This window comes from Blennius ocellaris, assembly GCF_963422515.1.
Source record: "Blennius ocellaris genome assembly, chromosome: 21".
NCBI lineage: Eukaryota > Metazoa > Chordata > Actinopteri > Blenniiformes > Blenniidae > Blennius > Blennius ocellaris.
In genome coordinates this window covers 14,142,966-14,167,815 of record NC_137670.1, presented here as the reverse complement: position 1 = coordinate 14,167,815, position 24,850 = coordinate 14,142,966, and the positions used below count along the sequence as shown (strand labels likewise).

The 24,850-nt window shown below is 40.7% G+C and overlaps 2 protein-coding genes across 3 annotated transcripts; one reads left to right on the top strand and one right to left on the bottom strand.

The window, feature by feature from the left end:
- Window positions 1-16,178: 16,178 nt before the first annotated feature.
- Window positions 16,179-20,401, top strand: LOC308145707 (catechol O-methyltransferase domain-containing protein 1-like). Of its 2 annotated transcripts, none has more exons than XM_080517225.1 (7): window positions 16,179-16,316; window positions 17,796-17,920; window positions 18,006-18,111; window positions 19,451-19,569; window positions 19,658-19,712; window positions 19,794-19,927; window positions 20,022-20,401. In XM_080517225.1, exons 1-7 carry the CDS (start codon window positions 16,214-16,216, stop codon window positions 20,172-20,174), a joined length of 795 nt encoding a protein of 264 aa, XP_080373351.1. In that variant the 5' UTR covers window positions 16,179-16,213; the 3' UTR covers window positions 20,175-20,401. The 2 variants fall into 2 exon arrangements, with proteins under 2 accessions (XP_080373351.1, XP_080373352.1); XM_080517226.1 differs by lacking the exon at window positions 16,179-16,316 and adding an exon at window positions 16,334-16,642.
- Window positions 20,402-20,403: 2 nt separating this feature from the next.
- Window positions 20,404-24,135, bottom strand: LOC308145706 (non-selective voltage-gated ion channel VDAC2-like). The gene is made up of 9 exons (XM_080517224.1): window positions 24,004-24,135; window positions 23,255-23,326; window positions 23,082-23,131; window positions 22,671-22,823; window positions 22,527-22,579; window positions 22,213-22,440; window positions 21,949-22,099; window positions 21,471-21,528; window positions 20,404-21,365 (listed from the first exon to the last, which is right to left on the bottom strand). Exons 2-9 carry the CDS (start codon window positions 23,319-23,321, stop codon window positions 21,274-21,276), a joined length of 852 nt encoding a protein of 283 aa, XP_080373350.1. The 5' UTR covers window positions 23,322-23,326; window positions 24,004-24,135; the 3' UTR covers window positions 20,404-21,273.
- Between the last annotated feature and the right edge of the window lie 715 nt (window positions 24,136-24,850).

The following is a 24,850-nucleotide window of genomic DNA, read 5'->3' as shown; positions in this document are numbered from 1 at the left end:
TGTTTGCTCAACTTATCTTTTGTCTTGACACTGCTGGTGGAGACACAGAGGGTCTTTCGGTCTATCTACCCCCTTCAAAACGTACAAGTTGAAGTTTGAGCCCAAGAAACTGAATCCTGTTGAATGTGGTGCCGAGGCATCTGATAATGACATTACAGTGAAATCGGGAAATGGTAGACAGCTACAAGCTACCCATCCAGGAAATGTACATATTTCAATTTAATATGTCAGTTTGTTTTTAGTCTATCACCAAAAGATACCTTCAAGTTATAGAAAAATCATTCTGTGCTAAAAAACTATATATACTCTTTTCCAGTCATTCTTCTATTTAGAGGTTGTTTTTTTTGTTGTTGTTTTTTTTTCAAAACAAAATGACTGACAGATATCGGTAGAGCGCTCAGCTTCGCCAAGGCCACGTTTGTGTGCAGAGCCAAGTTAGCATCGCCAGTATGTTTGCCATTAGCCTGCCTGCATGCCTACATAACATCCCTCTCTGCCAACTTCGTTGGTAAAAATAACAGGTGAATAGGTTTTACTGAGTTAATGTATAATCATTATCACTGCTGCAGCACATTCAACGTGTCCTACATGATCAGTTACATTTCCTTATTCTCAAAGAGAGTAAGGTGTTGCTTGACCACGGTTGTGAGCCACATTCCCCAAGGACACTTCCACACATTGACAGGAAGAGACGAGAATACGACCGACGACTCTCCAGCCGCCCATTGAAATGCCGCTGCTAATTAAAGCGCACAATGTTAAAGATTTCTTTCAATAATTCCTTTGTAAATTCCCAGGACTGTTTCATGACCACCCGTGTGTCACCAGTACGTCGCCTCCCCGTTAATAATCCATATTGCATGACTGAAAGAATGATGAACACAGCAGCCAGCATGTATAGCAAACACAGGCCAGAAAACAGACTCTTCATATCCACAGAGAAGTTCATGCATGACTGTCAGCAGCTCTACTGCTCAGTGTTTCAGTCAGTCCCCCCCCCCCCTCAGTCAGATACTGGGATGTTACTGACGGGGCCTCCTGTACGACTCGGCGCGTGTGGACACTGACCAGGAGCTTCCCGGGGTGGAGGGGCGGCGAGGTCAGGTGGGGTCGGGGCCACTCTGGGTCCCGGCATTTCCGATCATATCTCAAGAGGCTCTTTAGCTCCCCGAGGTGCAGGTGCACGGCTGACAGAGCCACTTCAGGAGTCTGGACCGGGGGGGGATTATGTTCCACAGCGACTGCATGTGATCCTCCCTCGTGTTATACACTGGAACATCTTAATCACTGCTTATCGCTCCATTGTCTCACATCGCATGACATCATGCGCAGGCCTGTAAACTATTCCAGAGACACCAGGAGACCTTCCTGCATGTGTTGTGCCTCTTGTTTAGAAGTTCTCTGCTCTCCGATGTAAGCATTGCATGGAAAAAAAAAACCCTAATTAGACACTGCAGTAAATTATTCACGATAATATCTTGTTTTATGATCCCCTTAAGAAATAATTGAAAATATACTTAATTAACACTTTCATTAAAGGCTTTCGTGAATAATATGCAATTGTTACTGTTCTTCTGTCAGCCCTCATGTATAATTGTGTGATATATGTTTGTCTCGAGGGGGGAAAAGACTAAAAAAGATTGTGAATGCCGTTTATAGCGGTATCACCTGAACGCAGCACTTTGAGCATGAAGGGAGGCATTATTCAGAATAAATGGATTATCGGGGAAACCAGCATAAATGACTCAATAAAACTGTTAAGCAGCCAGCCAGCAGTGGCCAACATGATTAATCGCAGGCGTTCCAAGATTGGATTTATTTTGTCTTTTATTTCTCCTTTAATGACTAGCTGCGAACACCACTCTTAATATATCGCCCATGTTTCCAGATTACCGGTGACTAATGAGGATTCAGAATGGCTGTTATCTACATTAATGTCTTTTTATTTGAAAAGTCAATACTGCCCATGTGTGTGTGAGGAATATTTTAGCGCGGGCGACTTGCACCGATTCGCTATAAGCCTCCCAATTAGAGGGATTTTTTTTGAAGGCGTTAAAAGGTACACTGGCATTTATATGTGTGCACAGGTGCATCATTACATTTACAGTTTTCTACTGGTCTTGATATACTCGTTCAAATAACAAGATTGTGCTCGTTCACTTATAAGTATATTTACAACGTCTTGTATGCATGTGAATTATTAAAAGGCTCCTTGAGAATGTTGTCAGCGACTTTCTCGACTGAGGATCAATGGCGGGCATTGGTGGGATAAATGAAGCTATACGTTACATTTTGCTGTTTTTCAATGCCCATAGAGGTACGCTACATCTTTAGCAGACTGCTCTTAGAAACCCTTGTGTTTAAGCAGGAGGCATAGCTCAATTTAATGAAAGAGTCCAGCTCAGTAATGACCTTCAGTGATTCATATATTCATAAAAGAAATCAATCCCACATCAGCTAAGTGCACAAACAGGATCTTCAGGAGCCTTAAATCTCGGCATTGTGCAACACGCAGTAAACTGCGACTCTAAAGCGGAGCATTTCATTGATGTGCGGGATAAGACGAATGAAGTTCATTACAGAGCTGAAAACAGGTATGAAGACAAAACACTGACTCCAATAACAGGCTTTGAAGAGAATGTAAAACGCAGGCCCAGGGCGGTGCTTTGTCAGGCCGGACCGCTGTGCCACCAGACTGTTGTTCTTTCCATCTATGATTTAACGCAGCTGAGCACAGCTCGATGGCACCCGGGAGAGGACTTGATTTTCATGTTTGCCAATCTTCCTTTATACCTGCCCGTGGTGACCATAAATACACTTTTATGCCTCCCGGAGAAATGCTTAAAGAAGCAGTTTGTCCAAGTCCTGTATGGACTCGCATGGTAATATCAGTGATTGATGAGAGCAGCAAAGTTTAGAAGACACCCCGGAGACTCTCCCAATCTCATTTGTTTGGGAGTTTTAAATTTGAGCTGAATTCCTGCCTGGTAATATTGTTGTAGACTTTGAAATCTTTTTGTTTTCACTGTTGACTGATAGGTGAGAGCATGGTCGTCTTCAACTGTGGAACTGTATGTGGTACGCTGCCATGTACAACGTTTTGAATATCATTTGATTTACAGTCTTTGTTCAATTATAGGAAGTTGAAATGAAAAAAACAACTAGCTGTAAATAATTTGTTGCGTTTGCATGGCAATAATGTACAAAGACTTTCAATATTGTTTGGCATTAAAATTCTAACTTTGGTAAATTATGTGGTCAGCTTAACACAAATATTCCAGCTGTCTCAATATGGTATTATTTATTTTAAAAAAACAACCTCCAACTATATTAAACAACAACATACGGTACTTCTATAACAGGAATGAGCTGTCAAAATTAACCAATATGATTTTATTAACCAGAAACTTCTGGTAATGGAATCTAAAAACACCCTAAAGTGATGTTTACAGATACTTTTTTATTCATGCTCGTTAATTCAGGAGTGTCAAACTCATTTTCTTTACTCTCAGAGGGTCGGGCGTAACAGAAAGACCGCATATCGAAAACTACTCATTATCAAGCTGTTAAATATCTGTCACTGGATCTGATAATTATTTTTTCAAGCGCATGTGATGATTATATATTCATACATTGTAATACATGTAATACATGTAGACATGCGGCTGTAATCACAATTACCATTTTATCTTCTTTTCAAAGTTTTTACATCAATTTGGGGTGTTTTACCTTCTATGGCAACAACATGCAACACTGACTGGCAGGTCTCCCTTCATGTCTCTCACTGTATCTGCGCTTTGATCTGCAGATCATTTATAAGTGAGGAAACGGTGCATTTCTTCAGTTAGCTGTACCGTTGGATGATCTGCTTCTTCACTCTGAGTAACATGGTGTTCTTTCATAAGCTGACGTTGTTAAAAAGTTTGCAACCTGCTGATAAACATAGAGCATTGTTAAGATTAGCATAGTATGTGTTTACCATGATAAATAAAAGTTTTACTGCGGTTTAAACTCAGTGAGACTGTGTGACAGCTGTTTCAAGGAATATTTTAATGACAGAGCAAAGTTCACTGTGAGTGCTGCTGCCATGTTGCCACCTGTTATGGACTCCGGATGCTATATCGGACGGACAAACTGGGAGGTCTGTGCACAAAATGAACCAAAATAAAACCTGACCAGGCTAAACATAGGGAAGTGGTCTTTTAGGTTTGCCTGGAGGTGATATATGACAGCAGTATGACACCCACCCGGCAGCTCCAAACCATCATAAATAACTTCCATCACACATGTCAGTGTGGGACTGCGTGGTGTCAGTTTTAAACCAAAAGGTTTTATCTGATCGCAGCGAAAAAATTGTTTTTCAAAGTTTATTTCTATTGCCAATGAAATACTTGACAAGGGTAGATTTCAACTCTACTCTCAACACTTTTCTGACGTTGAGGCAAAAATAATGAAACTTAAGAACATCTGTCCATCCATTTCATATACACTTTATTCACCTCGTGCAGCAACCAAGCCGATCCCAGCTGATTATGGGTGAAGGCAAAACAAAGTTCATTCTGAACAGTCCATCACCAGCAACCAAGGAGAGACACACACACTCATATTCACACTGATGGGGCAATTTAGATGCCTTAATTAACCTCAAATAAAATTATCTGGAACATAATCCAGTGAAAAACACTCAAGCCCAACTCAACCTCGAAGCGGGGGACATTCTCACAATCAGATGAGCGCTAACAACTGCATCACTGTGTCAAGCAATAAGGACAAGGCAGTGCGACTGAATGCAAATTGAGATGAATATAGGAGAGCATGCTCTTCGTTAAAATATAATCCAACTAGTACTTGATGATTAGTAAAGAAGGGATGGGATTGTCTTGCTCACATTTCAAGAATGTAAGTCATTGAAAACAGGATGTGCACTATGTGCAATAATGTGCAAAAGTTTAAAATGAAAAAAGTCTGCAACTAATATGACATTTTATTTAATATTCTTCCACATACTGTATGTTTTGAGTTCAGTTTTTTTAGTGTTCCTCCTTTTTCATATCTGCCTAAAACAGAATAATCATGCATTAACCCATCTTTGACATTCCTGCTTTCTTAATAATGTCTGTTTCCTGTCTCATGTGATTAAATTTAAGAATTGTGATGATCAGTCTATTTTCTTATTGATTCTGCCTTTTATATGGATAAGAACAACATTGGGACTGTATAATATAAATATAGAATACACATTTTTTTTTTTTTTATTATGTTCATTTCTGATGTGTGTTGTTGTATATCACGTATGTCCAAGGACTTAATTATCTTAATGTATATCAATAAAAACCTGCCAGAACATCTAATGTAAAGCTGAACAGTCCATTGAAGTCTATATTGCTGGACTGGATCACATTAAACTGTACAAAAAGCCATAATTAAGTTGTAGATGAGTGTATAATAATAAGGTTGAGCCCATCTGTTAATCTATTTTAATGCTTTATCCATTTCGGGGTCATGGGGCGGGAGGGTGTTTGGAGACTGTCCCATCCGACAATGAGCAAACTTACACCCTGGAGAGGTGGCCAGTCCGTCACAGTTCATGTAGAGTTCATAGAGAGACACTAACACTCAACATTTATGAACAATTTACAGTCACCAATGACTCTAAAGGCATGTTTTTGGACTGTAAGTGGAAACCGAAGTACCTAAATAAAACCTTCACAAACACAGGAGAACATGAAAACTCCACAGAAAAAGGCCAAATCAAGCTGGAACCGTGAGGCAAGAGCACTGAGCACAACACCAGCACGTCCGGTTCACACCATAAATGAGACATATATGAATATGTGCAGCCAATAATGGGAAACCTCCAGTGTAACATATAGAATCAGACATAAAAAGGCTGAAAATGCCCTCTATAGCCTGAGCTTCACAACTCAATTGAGCTGTTCCCTCCACAGTGACATTTGTATGATTAATAGCAGTATTGACACACAGTCAGATAAGTGCCTTAAGTGCCTGTTGTGTGATCTGGAGTAGAAACACACGGCGCCCTGAGCAAAATGAACCCGACTGAATCACACCGAGCAACTGGCGCACATGGTTACACAGATAAATACGCCGTAACGTAGCATTTAGAGTCACATTACAGCTTGTCCAGTCAATAACAAGATGATTGGTTGGCAGTGGCATGTCTAGTTAGCGGGATATTGTTGCGCTTGACATTTATCATCGCTCCGGGGTCGCGAACTTGAAGCGAAACAGCAACTGAATCATTAAATGTGAGTGGCTGTAGCTTTGCCGTCTCGGAGGCACTGACATAAGTGTTTTCATGCTGAAATGAGTGACTAACTTCCGCTAAGCTAAACACGTCTTTGTTCAAACTGGGACATTATGCGCTAAGAGGGACATATACTCCAGGCTTAGGGAAACAATGGGCTCTTTAACAAGCAGATTATTTGCTGCATTTGATATTAATACCAATTACTGTTGAAGATGGACGTCTTCCTGTAAATCCAACCATGTGCTTTGTCTGGGGCAGCTGGAAACAAACGATCATTTCGGGTTAGTAGAAGAATGTAAAAGAGCACGATAATCATAGCTTACGTAAAACAAAAACAAATGGCAAGAGAAACAAACTGGCCCTGACAATACATAACGATTGCTTTCAATGGCCTTCCGAGGAGCTCATTTATCGCTGCCCGGCCTCAACCACGCAATGGTTTGTGACTCTATACATTTAAGAACGACAACACGAAGGCTCAGTTATTAGATGAATTAATTCGGTGCAGATCCTGTAGTTCAATAAAACAAAGCAAATAGCTCCATTTCCACTCCTAAGCTAAAAGCAAATAGGATGCTCAATAAAAACATTGCACCGGCCCTCTCGGTTAAAAAAAAAAATCAATAGCTAGAGGACAAAGAACCTATAGCCATCACTTAATTCTCTTATCAGGGTGATTTAGGGGACATGGATGATGTTAAATAACTGTAAATCCTTATCTTTGACTTTGTGGGTGGTTTATGGCAGTTTCAACAGCAGTTCAGAGACAGAATGTCCATACGTTCTGCTGGATACACGATTTATAGCTTTATTACTCTTTGTCTAAAAGAGCAGAGAAACATATAATTGAAACGAAGAGATAGCGGCGAGCGAGTGGAGGAGGCAGAGAGGGGGCATGCAGGAACTGAGGATCATCACTGCTCGAGACATATCACAGCGACAGTTTTATGGCTGAGGAGCCGCTCCCTCCTTCCGTATTTTTTTTGTTTTTTTGGTGGGGGGGGGCTCGTTTTTATGAAAAGAACAAGATCCAATTTTCTGATTCAACTGAAAGGGGGTCAAAATTAAGTTTGGTATTCTGATGCCGAGCCTCCGACTGGCCTACAAGAGCGCGGAGGTCACCGGGAGGACTCGGGGAGTTGAAGTCATGAGTTTGCACTCACACTGTCACAGGCCCGCTCATATTTTTTGCCCTCAGTGACAACGAGCCTATTGTTCTCCCTGATAAGGCTTCAGTGTGCACAGTAATGGGAATTAAGCAGGGCATAAGTCACGGAGAAATTGGGTGACAGTAGATCAATAGATAGTGGCGAGGCCTCAGGGACCATTAGTGAAGAGGACCCCTTTGTTTGTTGAGTGGTGGGGAGAGTTGGTGCGTGCTTGCTGGTTGCAGATGTAAATACACTGAGCTTATGATCGAAGATTAAAAAGTTCACTCGCCTGACCGCTGTGTTGTTGTTTTTAAATAAGGGGTCGTTGTTAAGTCATGCAAATGTCTTTTTTTTGAAGTGTAAATAGAAGAAATGCCCAACTGACACCGGTGGGAATGCTGCTCAGCTATTCTGAGCTGTAACTATATTTATTCCGTTAATCGATTAATCTCAAGTCATAATTTCACATATTTACCCCGCTTTGAAGATTCCTTCCGCCATCCCAATTTGGAGATTGACATTTAGTTTGAGAAAAGCCAACAGCAACAACACTTTCTAGAAAACAGACTTCTAGTTACTAAGTGAGTCCCAAGAAAATAATTAGCTCCGTGCTATATGGATCACTCAGTGACAAAGACAACTGCTGTGAGTACAAGTGCAGGGATGATGAAGCGGAACTGGGACGGAAACTCTCGAGCGAGGCATTACTGGTAATGCCATTTTTCAATAATCAGGCAACTCTGAATAAAGCTACTATAAATTAACTGTGTTGTTATCAGAGGCAGAAGCCTATAGATTCATTTCACAAAATCTGGACACGTTTCCTGTAAGAAGAGGTAAACTAAACTCTAAATGTGGAGACAATCTGAACCTGGATGTTCACGCGGCTTGAATTAAAGATGTAATATCTTCTCCCTGTGTTGCGTCATTAACATCGTCTCCTGCATGGACCAGTTCTACTCTCATCAGCCATTTTCCTCAAAGCAGCGTGTGTGATGTTCTGATCGGATCACAAGCAGGGATCCACTGCCTCCTCCGATCCAGTCAAATTTAATCTGATAGAGGCGTTTACATGGCTTGAATTGGATTACTTATGGACCATGTAACCGCAGCTGTTGGCCGCACCCACACGACTCATGGGAAGATTTCGAACAACCTAATGATATCTGTGAATGTAGATCCTGATATGCAGTCATGGATTGAGAATCGATTATTAACAGTTTCATCACCATGTGTGGGCACCCTCCAGAAGACAATTCATTCCAACAGAACATTTCAGCATTAAAAACCAATTCATTACATTAAATAATCACAAAATAGCCATCAGCGATGTGGCTTTTCGGTTGTGTGTATTTACGGCATGAAGTATAATACTGAGAGTGTGCACGGGGTCCAGTAAGAGAGTGTGCACTGTGGTGAAAATGTCTGTACTGCCCGGTTAAAGGCGCCGTGCAGTCGTACTGTGGTGGGGGCTGGGGGATGAAAAGCATTCGCTGTGATCTTTACAGTGTTGGAAATGATGAGGCAGAACATGTGACAACTCTGATCAAACTGATTCCCCTTTAAGTTCTTAAGGCAAATGCATATTGTGGCCATCACTCCGGGACATTCGCACTTAAATGCACAGATAATTTGTTGTTGCAGTGCATTATTCCTGCCCCGTAACCAGACGCCAGCCCAGTGAGCAATGTGTCAACGATAAGTAAAGATATTAATTAGTATATCGCGATCGCGGCACATGCACTTTCACTATTAATAAATTCCAAGCCATCGGGTCGTGATTTAATTATAAATTATGTAAATGGTTGCCATGAATCATTTAGGTCTATGCATTTTATTAGCTAAATGGGAGAGCAGAATGTAGGCATATCACAATAATGAGGATTTACACACTCCAGTGGTGACGGCACAAGTACAAGAATATTTATGGTGACGAGATCACAACTTCACGAAGGACCCCTGCTAATGGGGGGAAAACATTGCAGATAGATAAATAATTGACTCAAAAATGTCCTTTAGTGGCTATTAAAGGGTCATGTTTACCCATAGGTCTTTGGGTTTAAAAGTTTGTGTGAACATTAGGATACGAGCGCTACATTAGCAATCACCTTAACAAAATCACTCGCATCACTTGTTCTATGGGGTTAAATTCTATGCGGTTGAATTGAACACTGTTTCAGAGAATAAGAAGTTGTGTTGCACAATATTCCATTATAGCACTGCTCCAATCCTGAGATAACTTCTAGGGTTGGACTAATGCGCAAACACCTCTAATGAGTTATTTTGGTATATCACTGGGGGATTGTTGGGAAATAAAGTATGTCTCTATCATTCCTGACCAAAACTAAAGACAAAAATACCCATTTGAAGCAAAACAGGTTTGCTATGTTTGCTATTTTAATCACACGTTTTAATATTTATAGCTTAAAATGTTTCTGAATGAGACAAACTCAACATGGATACATACAATCCAATAAAATGTGACACAGTCCTGTTGATAAATGCAGACACTGAAAAGAAAAAGAAAAAAAATAACTGAGGCTTACTGGGTAGATTCGCCATGTATTTCAAAATGAACTCACACTACATGCAGTAACATATTACAATATGGGGGGATTATTAATCTAATTCTTTCAAACTGCTTCTGCCAAAACTTTAGATATTCTGATATCCTCACAACCTATGGAAGTCGCCGCTCTAATTTGCTGAAATTATGAACATTTTTTTTTCAAAAAAGATTGAAATATTCTGGATTTTGTGGAAGTTACGTTGATTGAGATCTTTTTTTTTTATTGTATTCAGTTTTTGGGAGATTCGCCTCTATAGTCAGGTTCTTGTTTCGAGAGAAAAACTGGAGAACCTCTTCTTCTCTGAGAATAATTAGAAATAAGAACGTACAGCCAGAGTAAGAACCGAGATCATAAAACTGATCAATCTGTGCAGTTGAATGGATTGACAGCAGTTGTTGACATATTTTGTCATGAGATTGCATGAAGTTAACGGGTCCTGTGGGATCACCTCCACTGCTTCTGTGTTGACCGAGAACGACGGCGGGAGAACTGATATGATACCAGTTATTGATTGGCCGGGGCAGAGCAAACTGACCTCCTCTCCCACACCATCCAGACACGATATCCGGCTGTATGAAGCAAAGCTGAAATGGCATTTCATTCTGACGGCCTTTTATTTTCTATATTTCTATAAATCTCTCGTCTCGCTGGCCCATGTAACGACAGGATAGGAGCTTAATGGGAACATAATATTAATACTTTTCCACCGTTTTTACTTTGAAAATTATATCAGAGCATGGATAGCTCAATCTTTTTTCTTTTCTTTTTTTTTTTTTTTTAGCCACTCTTCATCTTGTCAAGTTGATGTAGTGCCAGGAACAAGGAGTATATTTGGTCTGAAGAGGGCTGTCAAATCAGACTGTCAGCCAGCACTTTTTGATGGAGTTGTATGGCTCGCTCATCTGTCAGTCAAACAGAAAGACTGCTGCCAAAGTCAAATTCTGGAGTCGAGACGGGTGGACTTACATGACATTTCATTGTCTGGGAGGGAAGAGGAATCTGAGGAGCAGAGTTCGGCGCTCTGGTTTGAAATTTGTGAGCCGTATTTGCCCGGGTGATGAAGTGTGGAGGCGAGTAACGAGGTGGACGGTTGGTACAGGATGTCATTTAAATCTTGAAGAGCCATGAAATGCTATGTAGAGAAAAGATAATTGACTCATAAAGTTTCCCAGTAATCGGTGATAAAAGGAAAAAGAAAAAAAAACCCAGAGCATTGCCTCATCACAGTGACAAAGAAGGCCCACATATTTCAGAGAGCATCATTCATCCCGGCATGTGACACCATAAAAACACTTCTTCTCAAAGGCAAGACTCCAGTCGTGGCCGGACAATAAAATTCAATCATCCCAACAGTGTGGCTCGTTGTTCTGGCACGGCAGAAAAAAATCCCCCCGACCCGGGAAGCGTGTCGTCCTGCCTGATTGTTATGGTGTTTATTCACACAAGAGGCCTGACCCCGGGCGAGCTCCTCACCTCAGCAGCCCGGCTGGAAGTCTCCTCCTGCTCCTCCTGCTCCTCCTCCTCCTCCTCCTCCGTCCAGACGACAGGCTGGAGAGCCGCCAAGATGCTGCAGAGCAGAGAGAGCATCAGATAACTCATCAGGTGGATCAATGGGACAAAAGCCATCTTTTTTTTCTTTTTTTTTAATTGAACGGCCACTGCACACTGTCACCAAGCAGGACTGTGAGTTTATATTTCATCCAGCTTCTCTGTCAGAATAATGTGACTGTGTGGAGGAAAGCATGACCCAGAAAACACAAAACCCCTCTAGTGGACACATCACTATCTGCTATTCCCTTTGTTTCTTAAAAAAAAAGAAAGAAAAAAAACAAGTGAACATGGCAGAGCCATAACTATGTGTACTGGGTGTTATCAAAGTATTTAACCCACACCGCAGAATTAAACAAACTAGATGATTACGTCTCCAAGTTGATTTTAATTTAGTTTTGGGTATCTTTAAGAGGACAGATTGTTAATTGTGAAGTATTGTGTAGTTATAGGAAATTAATTAAAAACAATCAAACACAAGTTTATCTAAATGAAAGTTTCTATCTCGTATACGTGAAATCAATTATTGTGAGCAACAGATGATTCTGTTTGTCATTTGTTTAATGAGGAGCTCTTTTATTCGTGTTCTCGAAAGATGACATTTCTCAAACTGAAAAACTTAAGTTTCAAATTGTTCAAAAGGAAACAAACTTCCGTCACTTCTTATCAGTGTAATTGTTGGTGTGTGTGTCACTGGTAAAACAGTTAAAAGAGCTGACCTCCTTCAGGACAACTTTAAAAGCACAGAAACGATCCCTGGCTTCAGACAAAGATGTGAATCTTTACATCTCAGGGCGATTCGGTGGAGTAGTGGTTCGAGCTCCAGCATCACAGGTAGATAATCCCCAGTTTGAGTCCAGGCTTGTTTATCTCTCTCTGCATGTCTGAGGTTTATCAGTGTGTGTTTCTGATGAATTGCTGACTTGTCCAGGATGTATCAATAAATCATCTGCACTTAAATACCAAACATTTCAATTAAAAAAGACTTGGGTTGAGGGTTACTGCTGGATTTCACAGTCAAGAGAACACTGCCCCTTTGTGGTGCAAGGCCTGTATTACATATTCTCACTTTATACAGGAAGTCAAACATATAATTATATCTAAACATGTAACTTTGGCAAAAAAAAATATTTGACTGTGTTATTTCATCCTTTTCCTGTACGAAGTTCTCAATTCAATAAAGGAGATAAAATAAATACACATACTTTCAACAGTTTCAAGTGAAAAGAAAAATGATGCTTTCCTAAGAAGTATCATTTTTCCTCTTTGACATTTATTTGAAAGAAAGGTTTTCAATTTACAAGAAATCTATGAAGAGGCAATGGAGAACAGTTTCACTTTCCTTGAAGAGCTTGAACTTAACTGCTCTCCACTCACCTTCCCATCACATCAATCTTCATGTTTCCATCCATCTTCTGTACAGCTTCGTCCAGCCTGGCATCACAGGGCTGAAGGCAGAGAACACACATTCACACTTAATGGCAACGTAGCATCTCAAATGCATGTTGTGGTTTGTTTTATTACATTCATCACAAATGCAATAGCCACTCTAAACAAAATGACATAAGAAACTGGACTGTACATATATTCATCTTTTTTTTTTTAATTGGCTACTGTTTCCTGTTTCCGTTTAACATTTCCTTTATGATGGTACTTGTGTCTTATTTGTGTTTTAAATATGTATATTTTATTGTTTGGGGCCTTAAAGATACATTTCTGTCACTGCTTGGGGCCGACAATAAAGTCTATCTATCTATCTATCTAACATTTAACTGTATCCACAGTTCCAAATATCTCTGAGGACAAAGGTTATGAAAACTTTCCTTCTGTCAACATGTTGGTCGTTTTTTCAGCTGCTCATTGGGAAATGTTTTCTGTTGTTACCAGTCAAATGCATTTTTTTTTTCAAGAGAAAGACTGTTTGCCTTCCACCACAGGTTTCAGGAACACCAGTGATTAGCCAGTGATTCATTGATTGACAGGGTGAGCTGAGGTCAGTGTTTAACACTGAGCAGCTCAGCCTGGTGGTTTTAGTACGATTTAGCCACATTTAGCATTCAGTGAATCATCATTTTGTTAACTGTTTAGAAAATAAAACAATCAGTCACCTACTCATAGAGAGGAGTGAACAATAATAGTAAAGCTTAACATAAATAGATGTATTTTCACTGAGGATACTTTAATGATCAAAGTCGTTGTAGTTCTGAGGAAAATGTGGCTGGATCAATAAATTATCATTCCTAAATAGTCAGACTTTTTTTTTTTTCAGGGCAAAAAAAAATTCAGCTACATCCTGGAAATGTTCAGATGTTTTTGTTCCAATTTCGTTATAAAACATGAAACATTTGCTGCTTCTCAGAACACAGGATTTCTGAGAAATTCTCATTGATATTTTAACACAATGCGCAATATTTTTGTCGGTTTATTCACCCACTTGCAGGCCAGACTTGTCCCACCAGCCACATGTTTGGTACCCCTGATTGTTTTACCGACAGTCATAACTTCACATAGTCAGACTTAAACCCCATGTGGTAACCACAACCAGTCTGCCTTGGTATTCGAACCAGCAAACTTTTTAGGCACAAAGTCACATCTCTAACCTCTGAGCCTGTCAAACTTAGTTTAGTCAGTAAGAATGACGAGTAGTTTGTTAAGAAAAAATTATATTTAAGGCTACACAACTTCCTTTTATGTCTAAAAGCTATTTAAATTAATAAATTTAAAACTGGACACTTTCTTTTTTTTAAATGACAAGAAAATGTAAACAAACACTCATGTTTTCAACTGTTTCCATCCATCAACATAACATGCAATTATCAAATATAACAGCTGATACATTTCCTAGTACAGTTTATGTAATATTTACCAATAATGTGGTTTGGGTTGTAATTGAAGGCCAACTTGTTAAAATAGGTTAACAAAAATAGATAAAAGCTCATGTTAATCAGACATTCAAGATAAGAGCCACTTTGACAGACGGTTGGCTAACAAACAAGTTAAATATAACTTTTAATTATGTGTCAAGAGGTTGGGGAGCTGCATGACGCTGCAGACCGCTGACTGTCAAAGGTTGGCTAAACCTGGACAGGTCACCAGTTCATCACAGGAAAAAAACTCAAATGTTTCTTTATTCAAGCTCTGTGGACAGATCTAAAGTACATGTTAATTACTCATTAAGGCCAATACAAACAGTGTTACTGTAAATAAATGGATTGACATAATCTAGACCACAGTTTAGTCTGTTGAGGCAGTTTAACAAACGATGACATGTATATTTATAATAAATACAGTGATGACAGTGGGGCACTACACAGTGGTGTAGTGGTTGGCACATTAGCCTCACAGTGAGAAGGAACTGTGTTTGAAACTGGAGTTTATGTGTTCACTCTAATGTGTGGTTTACTCTGGCTTTTTCCTACAATTGGAAGGATAAATGAGGCTAATTGGTGGTTTGGTTACCAATGAACCTCAAATAAATGCTTTGGACTGTTGGAGGAAACCAAGCGCATGTAGGAAAAGGGTGTCAAATATATTTTAGTTCAACGGCCAGAAACAGCCCGATAAGAACTTTCAAATTTAAACTTTAAAGTTTTCTTTGTTGTGGCGCAGAGTATATGTGATGAAAACCAAACAACTGGGACCAAAGCCAATCTTAGTAAAACCTTCTGGGCAAAACAGTGAAAATACATCATGTGCATTATTTCAAACTCACCCTGACAGCAGGACATTGAGGTTAGTTTGATAGCAACAAGGTCGCTGGATTTCATGCTGTCATCACTGATATCTCAGCTCAGTTCTCAGGGTTGTGTTGTGTCTGCATACTCTTCAAGGGGTCATATTATGCTAAATCCACTTTCTAATGGTTTTCCAAAAGTAATATGTGTTCCCAAACCTAGGAATGACACCCCAGAAGTTAATCTCTTTTAATAATTGCTTATTTAATTATTTAAAAGGCGTGTTAACGAATCAGAACTCAAACCCTACAAAGTGTCATTGGGTTCAGCCAATCCCAATCAAGGTAGGCCTTCCTTATGACCCCTCCCACTATTAGGCTGCTCTGCTCTGGCGCATGGCACCACGAGAGGAAGTACTTCCTCCTCTTCCCAAGATGGGCATGTGTGGGCGGAGCCAGTCCACCTCACACAGACACAGCAGAGTCTGAATGCAGCTCCTATGATCCAATATTCAAATGGATGAAAAATTGTATAATATGGCTTCTTTAAGAATTTTTTTTAAAGAACTCAGACCCTCTTAAAAAAATGAAGAAAATCCATTTAAATCTACATGTGAGACTATTTTAAATACATGCAATGAATCCATTCAAGCTGAACATTTTCCAAAAGAGGCACTTCCGAGTGTAAAACTTTAAAACTTTGTGATGTTTTGGGTTGTTGTTTTTTTACTTTAACTTGTGGAGAATATTAAGAATATTGCTTATCTTTTGTATGGATGTTCAGTTACATTGTTGTTGTTCTTCCCTGCTGATACATTTAAGTGTGTGTGTGTGTGTGTGTGTGTGTGTGTGTGTGTGTGTGTGTGTGTGTGTGTGTGTGTGTGTGTGTGTGTGTGTGTGTGTGTGTGTGTGTGTGTGTGTGTGTGTGTGTGTGTGTGTGTGTGTGTCACAGTCCTATCGTGGGAGGGCAGCTGGTCAGATGACTGTTACTTAAGTCTACATGACTGCGCACCTTTTGATAGCTCGGCTCGCGCAGGGCTCGAGTCTCTTCCTCCTCGTGCGGGTCTGCAGAGCTCGGAGCTCCAGGACGCTCATTGGCGGCGGTGAGTGAAGTACCGTACTTCCCTGCAGGCGGGCGGCACGGACATCCTCCTCGTCCCCACCTGTTTTCTCCTCCTGGTGTCCGGGTTTACCGGATCCTCGGATTAGTCGCGTCTTGTAAAGCCGTTTCCCTCCGCGTGAGGTTCTCCTCTCTTCGCGGCATTACGGTAACGGTCATGGGCGACGCGGAAGCGCCACAAATGCGCTCAATTTAATCGCTTTGTAGTCTGATGACTCCACAAACCGATGTCTTATCGTCACGTTTCCCGGGAGCTCCTGGCAGGCACCGTCAGTATCGGGGTGGTTTTTGTCGTGGGATACTGGTTCGGTAAGATCGAAAGTGTTTAATGTCTCTGATTTTCTGGGATTGATGCTTCCTGCAGGCATGTGTGCATGTGTGTGTGTGTGTAGCGTTTTGTTTTCAACTGTGTAAATGTCCAGTGTTTTGTTTTTAAATGTTGATCTGGATCTGCACAAAAACATGACAAGCATGTGACAGGAGTAGAATAAAAGTTGCCGTTTTGAAATTAAATGTGAATCTGGTTTGAATGTGGCTCAATGTGAACTAAACAGAAAGAAAAACCTGTGTTTTGATCTAATTCCTGTCAGTCTGGCCATTGTGCACGGATGATCATGAATAAATGACCCAGATTGGGTTTTATTATGACCCAATAATATGCGAGACTATTATAGAAACAAAGCACAACATATCTTTAGAAAATATTGGTATTTTATAAGCCTATTCAGTGTGTGAGTCCTATATTAAGTTTGTATATTAAGACAAAGATCGATCAAACCAATTTGTTTACTCAGGGTATGTGCACACATTCAAAGTCCAGGGGAGTACAAATAAATACATGTACAAGGAGAACAAGGAGAAAAGTACATACAGGAATGCTTCAAATCCACTGAACTTGAAGCAAGGAGATTATCAGATTGTAATCATTGTGAAAATATAGGTTTGACATATATAGAATTAATCTGTGTTGTGGAATTATTGATTTAAGAAAGGGATAAAAAAAATACACATTATTACAATTGAACATGTGCTTAATAATCAATTCTCAAACTATGAAGTGGCTTATGAATCGATTATTACACGATCTCAGCAATCACAATGGTTTTCTACACTTGGAATAAATATGTAATGTGCTAGTTGGTAGAAAGATCTAAAGACAAGAGTACCTGAAGTGACCTCTTCTGAGGTGAAACCATCTGCTGCACAAGGTCACGTTAATATGTTGTGTAAATCATTATCTTGGGACACCAGCCTTTGTTGCCTTTACGATTTCCAGCATGCACGTCGTCATCTGCTGCTGCTGGATCTATGATCCCATTACCCCACTGATATTGGTTAAGTTTGATGTGCTTTAAATCTAATAACTCCTGAACAGTAAGTCCAGCTTCCCGAGAGATGGTTGGTCGTCCCACTGACATCACTGTGCTCTTAATATTATCTCATGGTTCGTGTTTTTCCTCAGGAAAAAGGAAAGCTTCCAGAATGAGCATCTCCAAAAGTCACTGCGGTGGGAAGGACAACCCCCTGATGCAATATGTCCTCAGCCACTCCATGAGGGAACACCCGGCACTGAAAAAACTCAGACTGGTGAGGCGGTGGCGTCTGGAGCGTCTCATCACTCCGTGTCCGTTTGTGGATTTTGGAAAAGTAATGCAGCTGCTTTCTCTTTCAGAGGACGATGGAGGACTCCTGGAACGTGATGATGGTCGCACAGGAACAGTCGCAGTTGATGGCCAATCTCGCAAAACTCATTCAGGCCAAGAAGGCCATAGAGATCGGTAAGGGCGGCGCGTTACAGGAATAAATGAATCCAGCTGCACGTCGAACATCACGTACATCTCCAGGTAGAAAATAAACCCAAGTCACTGGGATGGGTCATGTTGGACAGGCAGAGGCGTCGACAAAATCAATGCTGTTAAGACTTGAAGCAATTTTTCAATTTTTCATCAAGACAGGCTTCAGTAATGAGTTTGTTTGTACTTGTCAATCAAATCTGCCACTTTGTTGGAGTTTTTACTCAAGAATACACCCATACGCAGTGTCAAAACATCACTGACATTGCTTTCACAGTGCCTTTAAGGGCTTTGGCGCAAGTTGATGTTGCTCTTTTATATGATAAATATGTTTAAGTGCCTGCTGTATTAAAAAAAAAAAATATATATGTATAATGTATATTCTTTTTTTAAAAGCATTGGATACATAAAAAAACAGTAATAAATTAGGTTTTTCTCTGGAACCATTTCTCCTCCAGAAGAGATCGTGTAGTGGAAAGACGACCAGCGTTGATAAATGAACAATTATTGATGTGTTTAAACTTCATGTGCACTCAGCATGCTGGTGGTCGTCGTCATGTGATTATCATCCGATTTCTTCAAAGTAACACGTTTCCATTGAGCCTGTGTTTACCATGTCTGCCGAGGACATGCATGATTCATTACAAATGTTTTTACAGAGATGGTAATGTTTATTTTCTTTTCCTGTCATTATCGGAGAGCTTTGAACGTAACCTAATGGTGAATTGATTTGAGACTATAACATTCATCCATTCATCCATTCATGCACACAACTCCCAAGCAAACTGCTCGACTTCTACTGGGGGCAGCAGTGTTACGAAAGGTTGTAGTATTACAAGAACAGAAAATGTTATTAAAAATAAAGGTAATATGTTTACTTATTTAATATGTTATCGGCTGAAACAATACCTTTGTATTCTGACCTGGTATATGAATTAAAGTGTCCTTGAATAAGACACTTAATTAAAAATGGCGGTCGCGCTTCTTGCATGTGTGTTTGAATTACAATGAAGTTAAATGCATTTACCATTTAACTTTTGTATATAACGAATTGAAGCAGTCTAGAATCACTTTAGGCTGTACATGTTTACTTAATATATTGGATGCTGGGCATTTGATCTTTTTGACACGTCACTGAGGATGCATCCCGCTGCGGCACTATACGATAGTATATTGAGGAGAAATGTTTTCTCTTGGACGTTAAAAGCGGCCCGTCGAAGTGGCGCTTTATTCAAATGAGTGCAGAACATGTCGTCTCTTTAATGACAAACTACAAAACTCGAGTGGTATTTTATGAAGTCTTTCAATCTCTCTGCCTTTGCAGGAGTCTACACGGGCTACAACACCCTGAGCATGGCTCTGGCTCTACCTGACGACGGAGTTATCGTGGCATGTGATATTCGGGAAGAGTACCCCAAAATTGGCGTGCCGTTCTGGAAGGAGGTGCGGCTCACATGGGTTTATTCAGCTGGACCCTGAACTGCACTCTTTAAAATGTCCTTGTGGGTTTTGGGGGTTTTTTTGTTCGCAGGCTGGAGTCGAGAGCAAAATCGATCTCCGCATACAACCGGCGCTGCAAACTCTCGGTAGAGGAAGACCTGTTATTAACTCTCGTTACTTCCCGCAGTGCAAAAACATGGACTTGAAGTTTATGAATTGAATTTCAGACGATCTCCTGTCTTCGGGTCAAGCCGAGACGTTCGACTTCGTGTTCATCGACGCCGACAAAACCAGCTACGACAGCTACTACGAAAAGTCTCTGCAGCTGCTGAGGAAAGGAGGCGTCATTGCCATCGACAACGTAAGGACCCCCCCCACACACACACACACACACACTGAAGTGCAGATTTGTACCCTTCGAGCTGTTGCACTGAATCCTGGAAATGATGCTGCAGGTGCTGTGGGGCGGGAAGGTGCTGAACCCCTCGCCTGACGACGCCGACACCGTGGCCATCGACAAGCTGAACAAGAAGCTGCACCGAGACGTGAGAATCAACCTGAGCATGATGACCGTGGGAGACGGCCTGACGCTGGCCATCAAAATATGAAACTTTGTTTTTGTCACTCCTACAGATGGTTTAAAGCGAAAGCAGGAGATATGTGACACTAGTTATTCACTGAACTGAAGTCTGTACACAAAATGTCGAGATTAATATGTAAAGGAGATTTTTTTCCCCCTACTTTTTGGTGCCAGTTTTCTACACTGAAACACATAAGGAACTTATATTTATTTTACAGTAACTATGCATTCACTGAATAAAATTATTTATCTCCACGGGTAGTTTGTATTTTATTAAATGATATTTTCAGATCGCGAAAAGCACATTGAGATGGCAGTTTGGGCAAAATTACAAGTGCGATAGAAGGGTTTTGTTTTCATTCCAGGGCTTTATTGTAAAGGTAGACAGACGCCAACACACAAACTGCTCCCTGATTAGTGTCACAGTCCATGACGGGGAAGAAAGGTGGACGAGTCACTCGGTCATTCACTCAAGTCACGTAGAGGGGGAAAAAGAAAAAAAAAAATACAAATTGCATTTAGCATCGTCTTGCAGTTCAAAAGCAGGTGCTCGATGTCGCGGTGCTCTAAAACTCATCACACAGTACGATTAAGCTTCTAGGGAAGAAAAGAAGAAGTGAAGAGCAGCCAAGTGATTGGCTTTAATCCTAACACATCCTTGCAGGAGGAACTCCCAACAGGCAGTACAACACTAAATAAAAGAGTAAATGTGCAAATGAAACAAAAGGAGCTTTAAATAAAGGTTTTCTACTGTGCAAAAAGAAGCTCAAAGTGAACAGTCTACATCATCACACTTCAGCAAAAGATATCATCACTTTCCTTTTGGGGACAAACTCCTGACGGGTCAAACTAAAGAAGCCCACTTTTCAACACCGAGCAGGAGCGTTTCTTATATCATTACTGAGGAGAAATTGGCAAAAGGAGGAATACGTGCGATTGTAACGCGACTGGGTGTTGTAACCACGATGGAAGGAAGTCGGTGGGAAGGTCGTCCCTCTCGTCTGGTGCCTGTCGACGTGGACTCTTGCCTCGGGTTTTGGCTTCGTCACTGAAATATCTGTTGCGGGTCCACGCGCCACATTCTGCCCGCATTCCTCCTGTTTTCCTAAACATCGGCGAGGAGAAGCTCACGCCTCCAGCTCCAGGCCTAGACCAAGTTTATGACCGCCGGCGTTGATATTCTTCCCGTCCACTAATGCCGAGAGGATGAGTTTCATACCTGAAATCAAGTTAGGGCCCATGCATTACGTTTCTGGTTGGGTTTTTTTTTTTTTTTTTAATCGTGTCTTATATTCATGCTTAGTACTGTAGATGTTACTCTTACCAGGTCGCAGAGTCTGCGTGTATCCAACTCCTACCAAGCTTGAATTATTCACTTTAGCCTGCAGAAAAAGCAATAAGGAGTAAGACCTCCTGCTGTGCTGCTTCATTTCACATCCTTTGAAATTGAGGAATCATGTGAATACATTTCAGTGACTTCAGACCAAAGTTGAGAAGCTGCCTGTTAAAATTTGAGAGCTCTGAATAATTAAACTGTTCCTCACACAAGAATTAATATTAAAAATACAATATTTTTCATTTGATTCTCAAGATATCATTTGTAACTTTCAAATTTTTAAGGTGAAGTTTTATACTATTTTGATCATCTTTCAAGACTCATTGAAAACGATATCAGACTTTCTTCCATGTACTACTGGTGGTTCTCCTTCCACAGTTTGAGAATCGATGATGTACAAGAAGCAGGTTTTTTGGGGGGGGGGGAATGACAACCTTCTTAAGCCGTTTGTTCGTCATGTGCTTACCGATATGGAGGCGCTGGAGTCCAGCTGGTATTTAGCAGCGATCCCAAAGCGAGTGCCGTTGCTGCCTGCAGACCAGGCCAGGTTCACGGCCGTCTCAAGTTGGTCGTTCACTTTCTGATAAATGGATCCACCGAACTCTGAGCCGTCGTTTCTGGGGGGGTGGGGGGGGGGACGAAGGGACAAAACATCAAGAAATGCCCGTTTCCCCGACAACAGTTCTCACCTGGTTCATTTGAAACACTTGTCATCGTGCTGAATACGTACATGTTGGTGTGGAGCTGGAAGTCACCGGTCTTGTAACCGACAGAAAAGTTGCTCTGGCTCATTTTGGATTTGGCCGAGTCAAACGTCATCTGGTAGCCGGCCAGCCAGCCTTCGTAGCCCGCCACCGCGGCACCATGGATAGTCGGACCGGCAAAGTCTAAATCGACGTCGACGCCGACGTTAAGGTACTCCCTCTTATAGGCCGTCTTCACCTTTCCACTCTTTTTGCTGTGAAATGAGAAAAGAATGTACAAAAAATATGACATCAATGACAGAAAATGGGGACATTTGGTGAGTTGGAGTTTGGTTCTTACCCAGTGTTTGGTGAAAACGTGGTGTCAAAGGTGAGTTTCAGTCCTTTGGTGATCTTAAAAACAAAATCCCCCCCATCAGTCAGATCAAGCAGTTTCATTCACAGAACGATGGGAGGGCGTAGAAAGAATTTTCTGGGAATCTACCTGATCCTCGATGCAAACGTTTGTGCCCAGCGTGTTTTCTGTGGTCCACTTCTCAGTGAACGTCAGCCCGTATTCGGCCCATTTGTACTTGGTTTCCAGAGCACCGGTGACTTTGCTGGTGTCTACGTTGGACGAGCCGGAGGTTTTAAATTCCTGATGGGAATGAAGCGACGGCAAGCAAAGTCTTTCACAACACGCAAAACGCACTTTTTTATTGCTCATAAATACATAGTAACGATATGTCCAAGCTTATTTTTGACATAAACAGATGAGGAAGTTGTGTACCATGTTTACTATTTGAAAAAAGTATATTACATTACATATTATCATTGGTAATGGTTTGACATTCAGGTACAGCATGTACGTACTAGTACAACAAGCAGACCACAACGGTGTGTACACAAAACTCACCACTCCACTGGAAGACTTTGTCGTTACGTCAAGCTTCACCAGCCCAAAGCCTGTGGTGAAAAACACCTCAATGGGTTTCAGAATTCATTACAAGCTGCAGATCTGTCCTCTGCAGGTCACCAAGTACACACTTATTTTAAAAAAAGGCTTTTTTTTTATCTTGATTCAGTTACCGTATCCCTTATTGAAGATGTCCTTCGCTGATTTTCCCAGGTCTGCATATGGTGGAGGGACTGCCATTGTGCCTAACAGGAAACATGGAGGAGAGGCTGGTTAATGTTGTGACAAAAAACAACAGTAAATAGCAGGATATAGCAAGAAAGCACTTCATGAAACTACCTGCTACTCATTGCCGACTGTTTGTATACATCGAGGACCGATCAAGACGATTTTGTATAATAAATATAATGCATTATTATTATAAATAAAGGCAGTTATCTATCCAAAGCTACAAACAAAAAAAGTGTCTGAGTATATCAGATCACATGCAGAATAAACTTAAACAGATTAAACATCTCGTCTCATCAGATGTCGTGTTTTCGAGGTTATTGTAAAGACATTTTTACATGGATAAGTCCATATCCTCAGTATCTCTGTGTGTCCAGGGTCAGGTGGTGCACTGTGCGTGCAGAGAGTAGTCACGCCTTCTCGTGGTCAAGGTTAAACCGGAGGCTGAGAGGCTTCAGTGTCCGCCTCCATCTGTCCTTTATGCCAAAGCTAAGAAGCACCTGACGCAAACACTGAAGAAACATTCAGCCAGGAGAGTAAATATCTCAGTGTGGTCTGAAAGAGTTGACGCGCACGAGCGTGGTTGTGGGTGGCGGCGTTTATCAGCTAGCAAAAAAGCTAAATTACAAAACTCTTAATTTCCAACAGAAATACAGCTAAAGCAACCTGAGTTTTGATAAAGCCGCAGACTCACCGACAGTTACTGCTTTTGGTTCACACTTTAGTGAATTGTGAGGCCTGAAAAGCAGTAGGTTAAGGCGCCGTGCCGGTGTAGGACGAGGAGGAGATCTGGAGGAGAGCGACACCGCAACAACGCCGTCCTGACCTCGGCTCGGCAGGACCCCGTCCGCCCTGCCTGACCGAAAAGCGACACATACTTTAGAGATTTAAGACACCAACATGTCATCGAGCCAAGTTTATTCAATTTTCATTATAAAAAATGTTTTTGTCGTCAAAAACGTGTATTTATTTGACAATTTCATCCTCACTCGGATACAGGCAACACGAAAGACCGCTAAATCACCATGGAAACCAATACGCTAATGTAGTGACGTACATGCGTTCTTTCTTGACTGCTTGCGTTTTGTTTGTTTAAAACTCGTTTTTTGTCTTCATGTATTTAAAAAGAATGACTTTTAATTATTTTCCTTTTTAATGTAAATCCAATTTTTTCTATTTGTCTCATTGTACTTTGTTTTTATATTTATCTTTATCTTTTGTTCTGCTGTGTGCTTAAATATAATTGTATTAAAGTTAAGCCTCACTCATTAAAATGGTTTACTTCGTTTTATACACTAAATACCTCAGTGTGTGTAAAAATGAACTATCTCTATTTATTCTTATGAGTAAAGGATATATTGAACTATGCAATATGTATGATTTAAATGAGATTACAAGTTAGATCATTATTGATAACTACTTACAATCAACTATTTCTAAACATATTACTAAATAAAAAGCATAATTATTTCACAACATACAATAAAGCTGTCATTTCATTGCAAAACCTCATCTAAACCCCTATTTAGAGATGAAAGGTA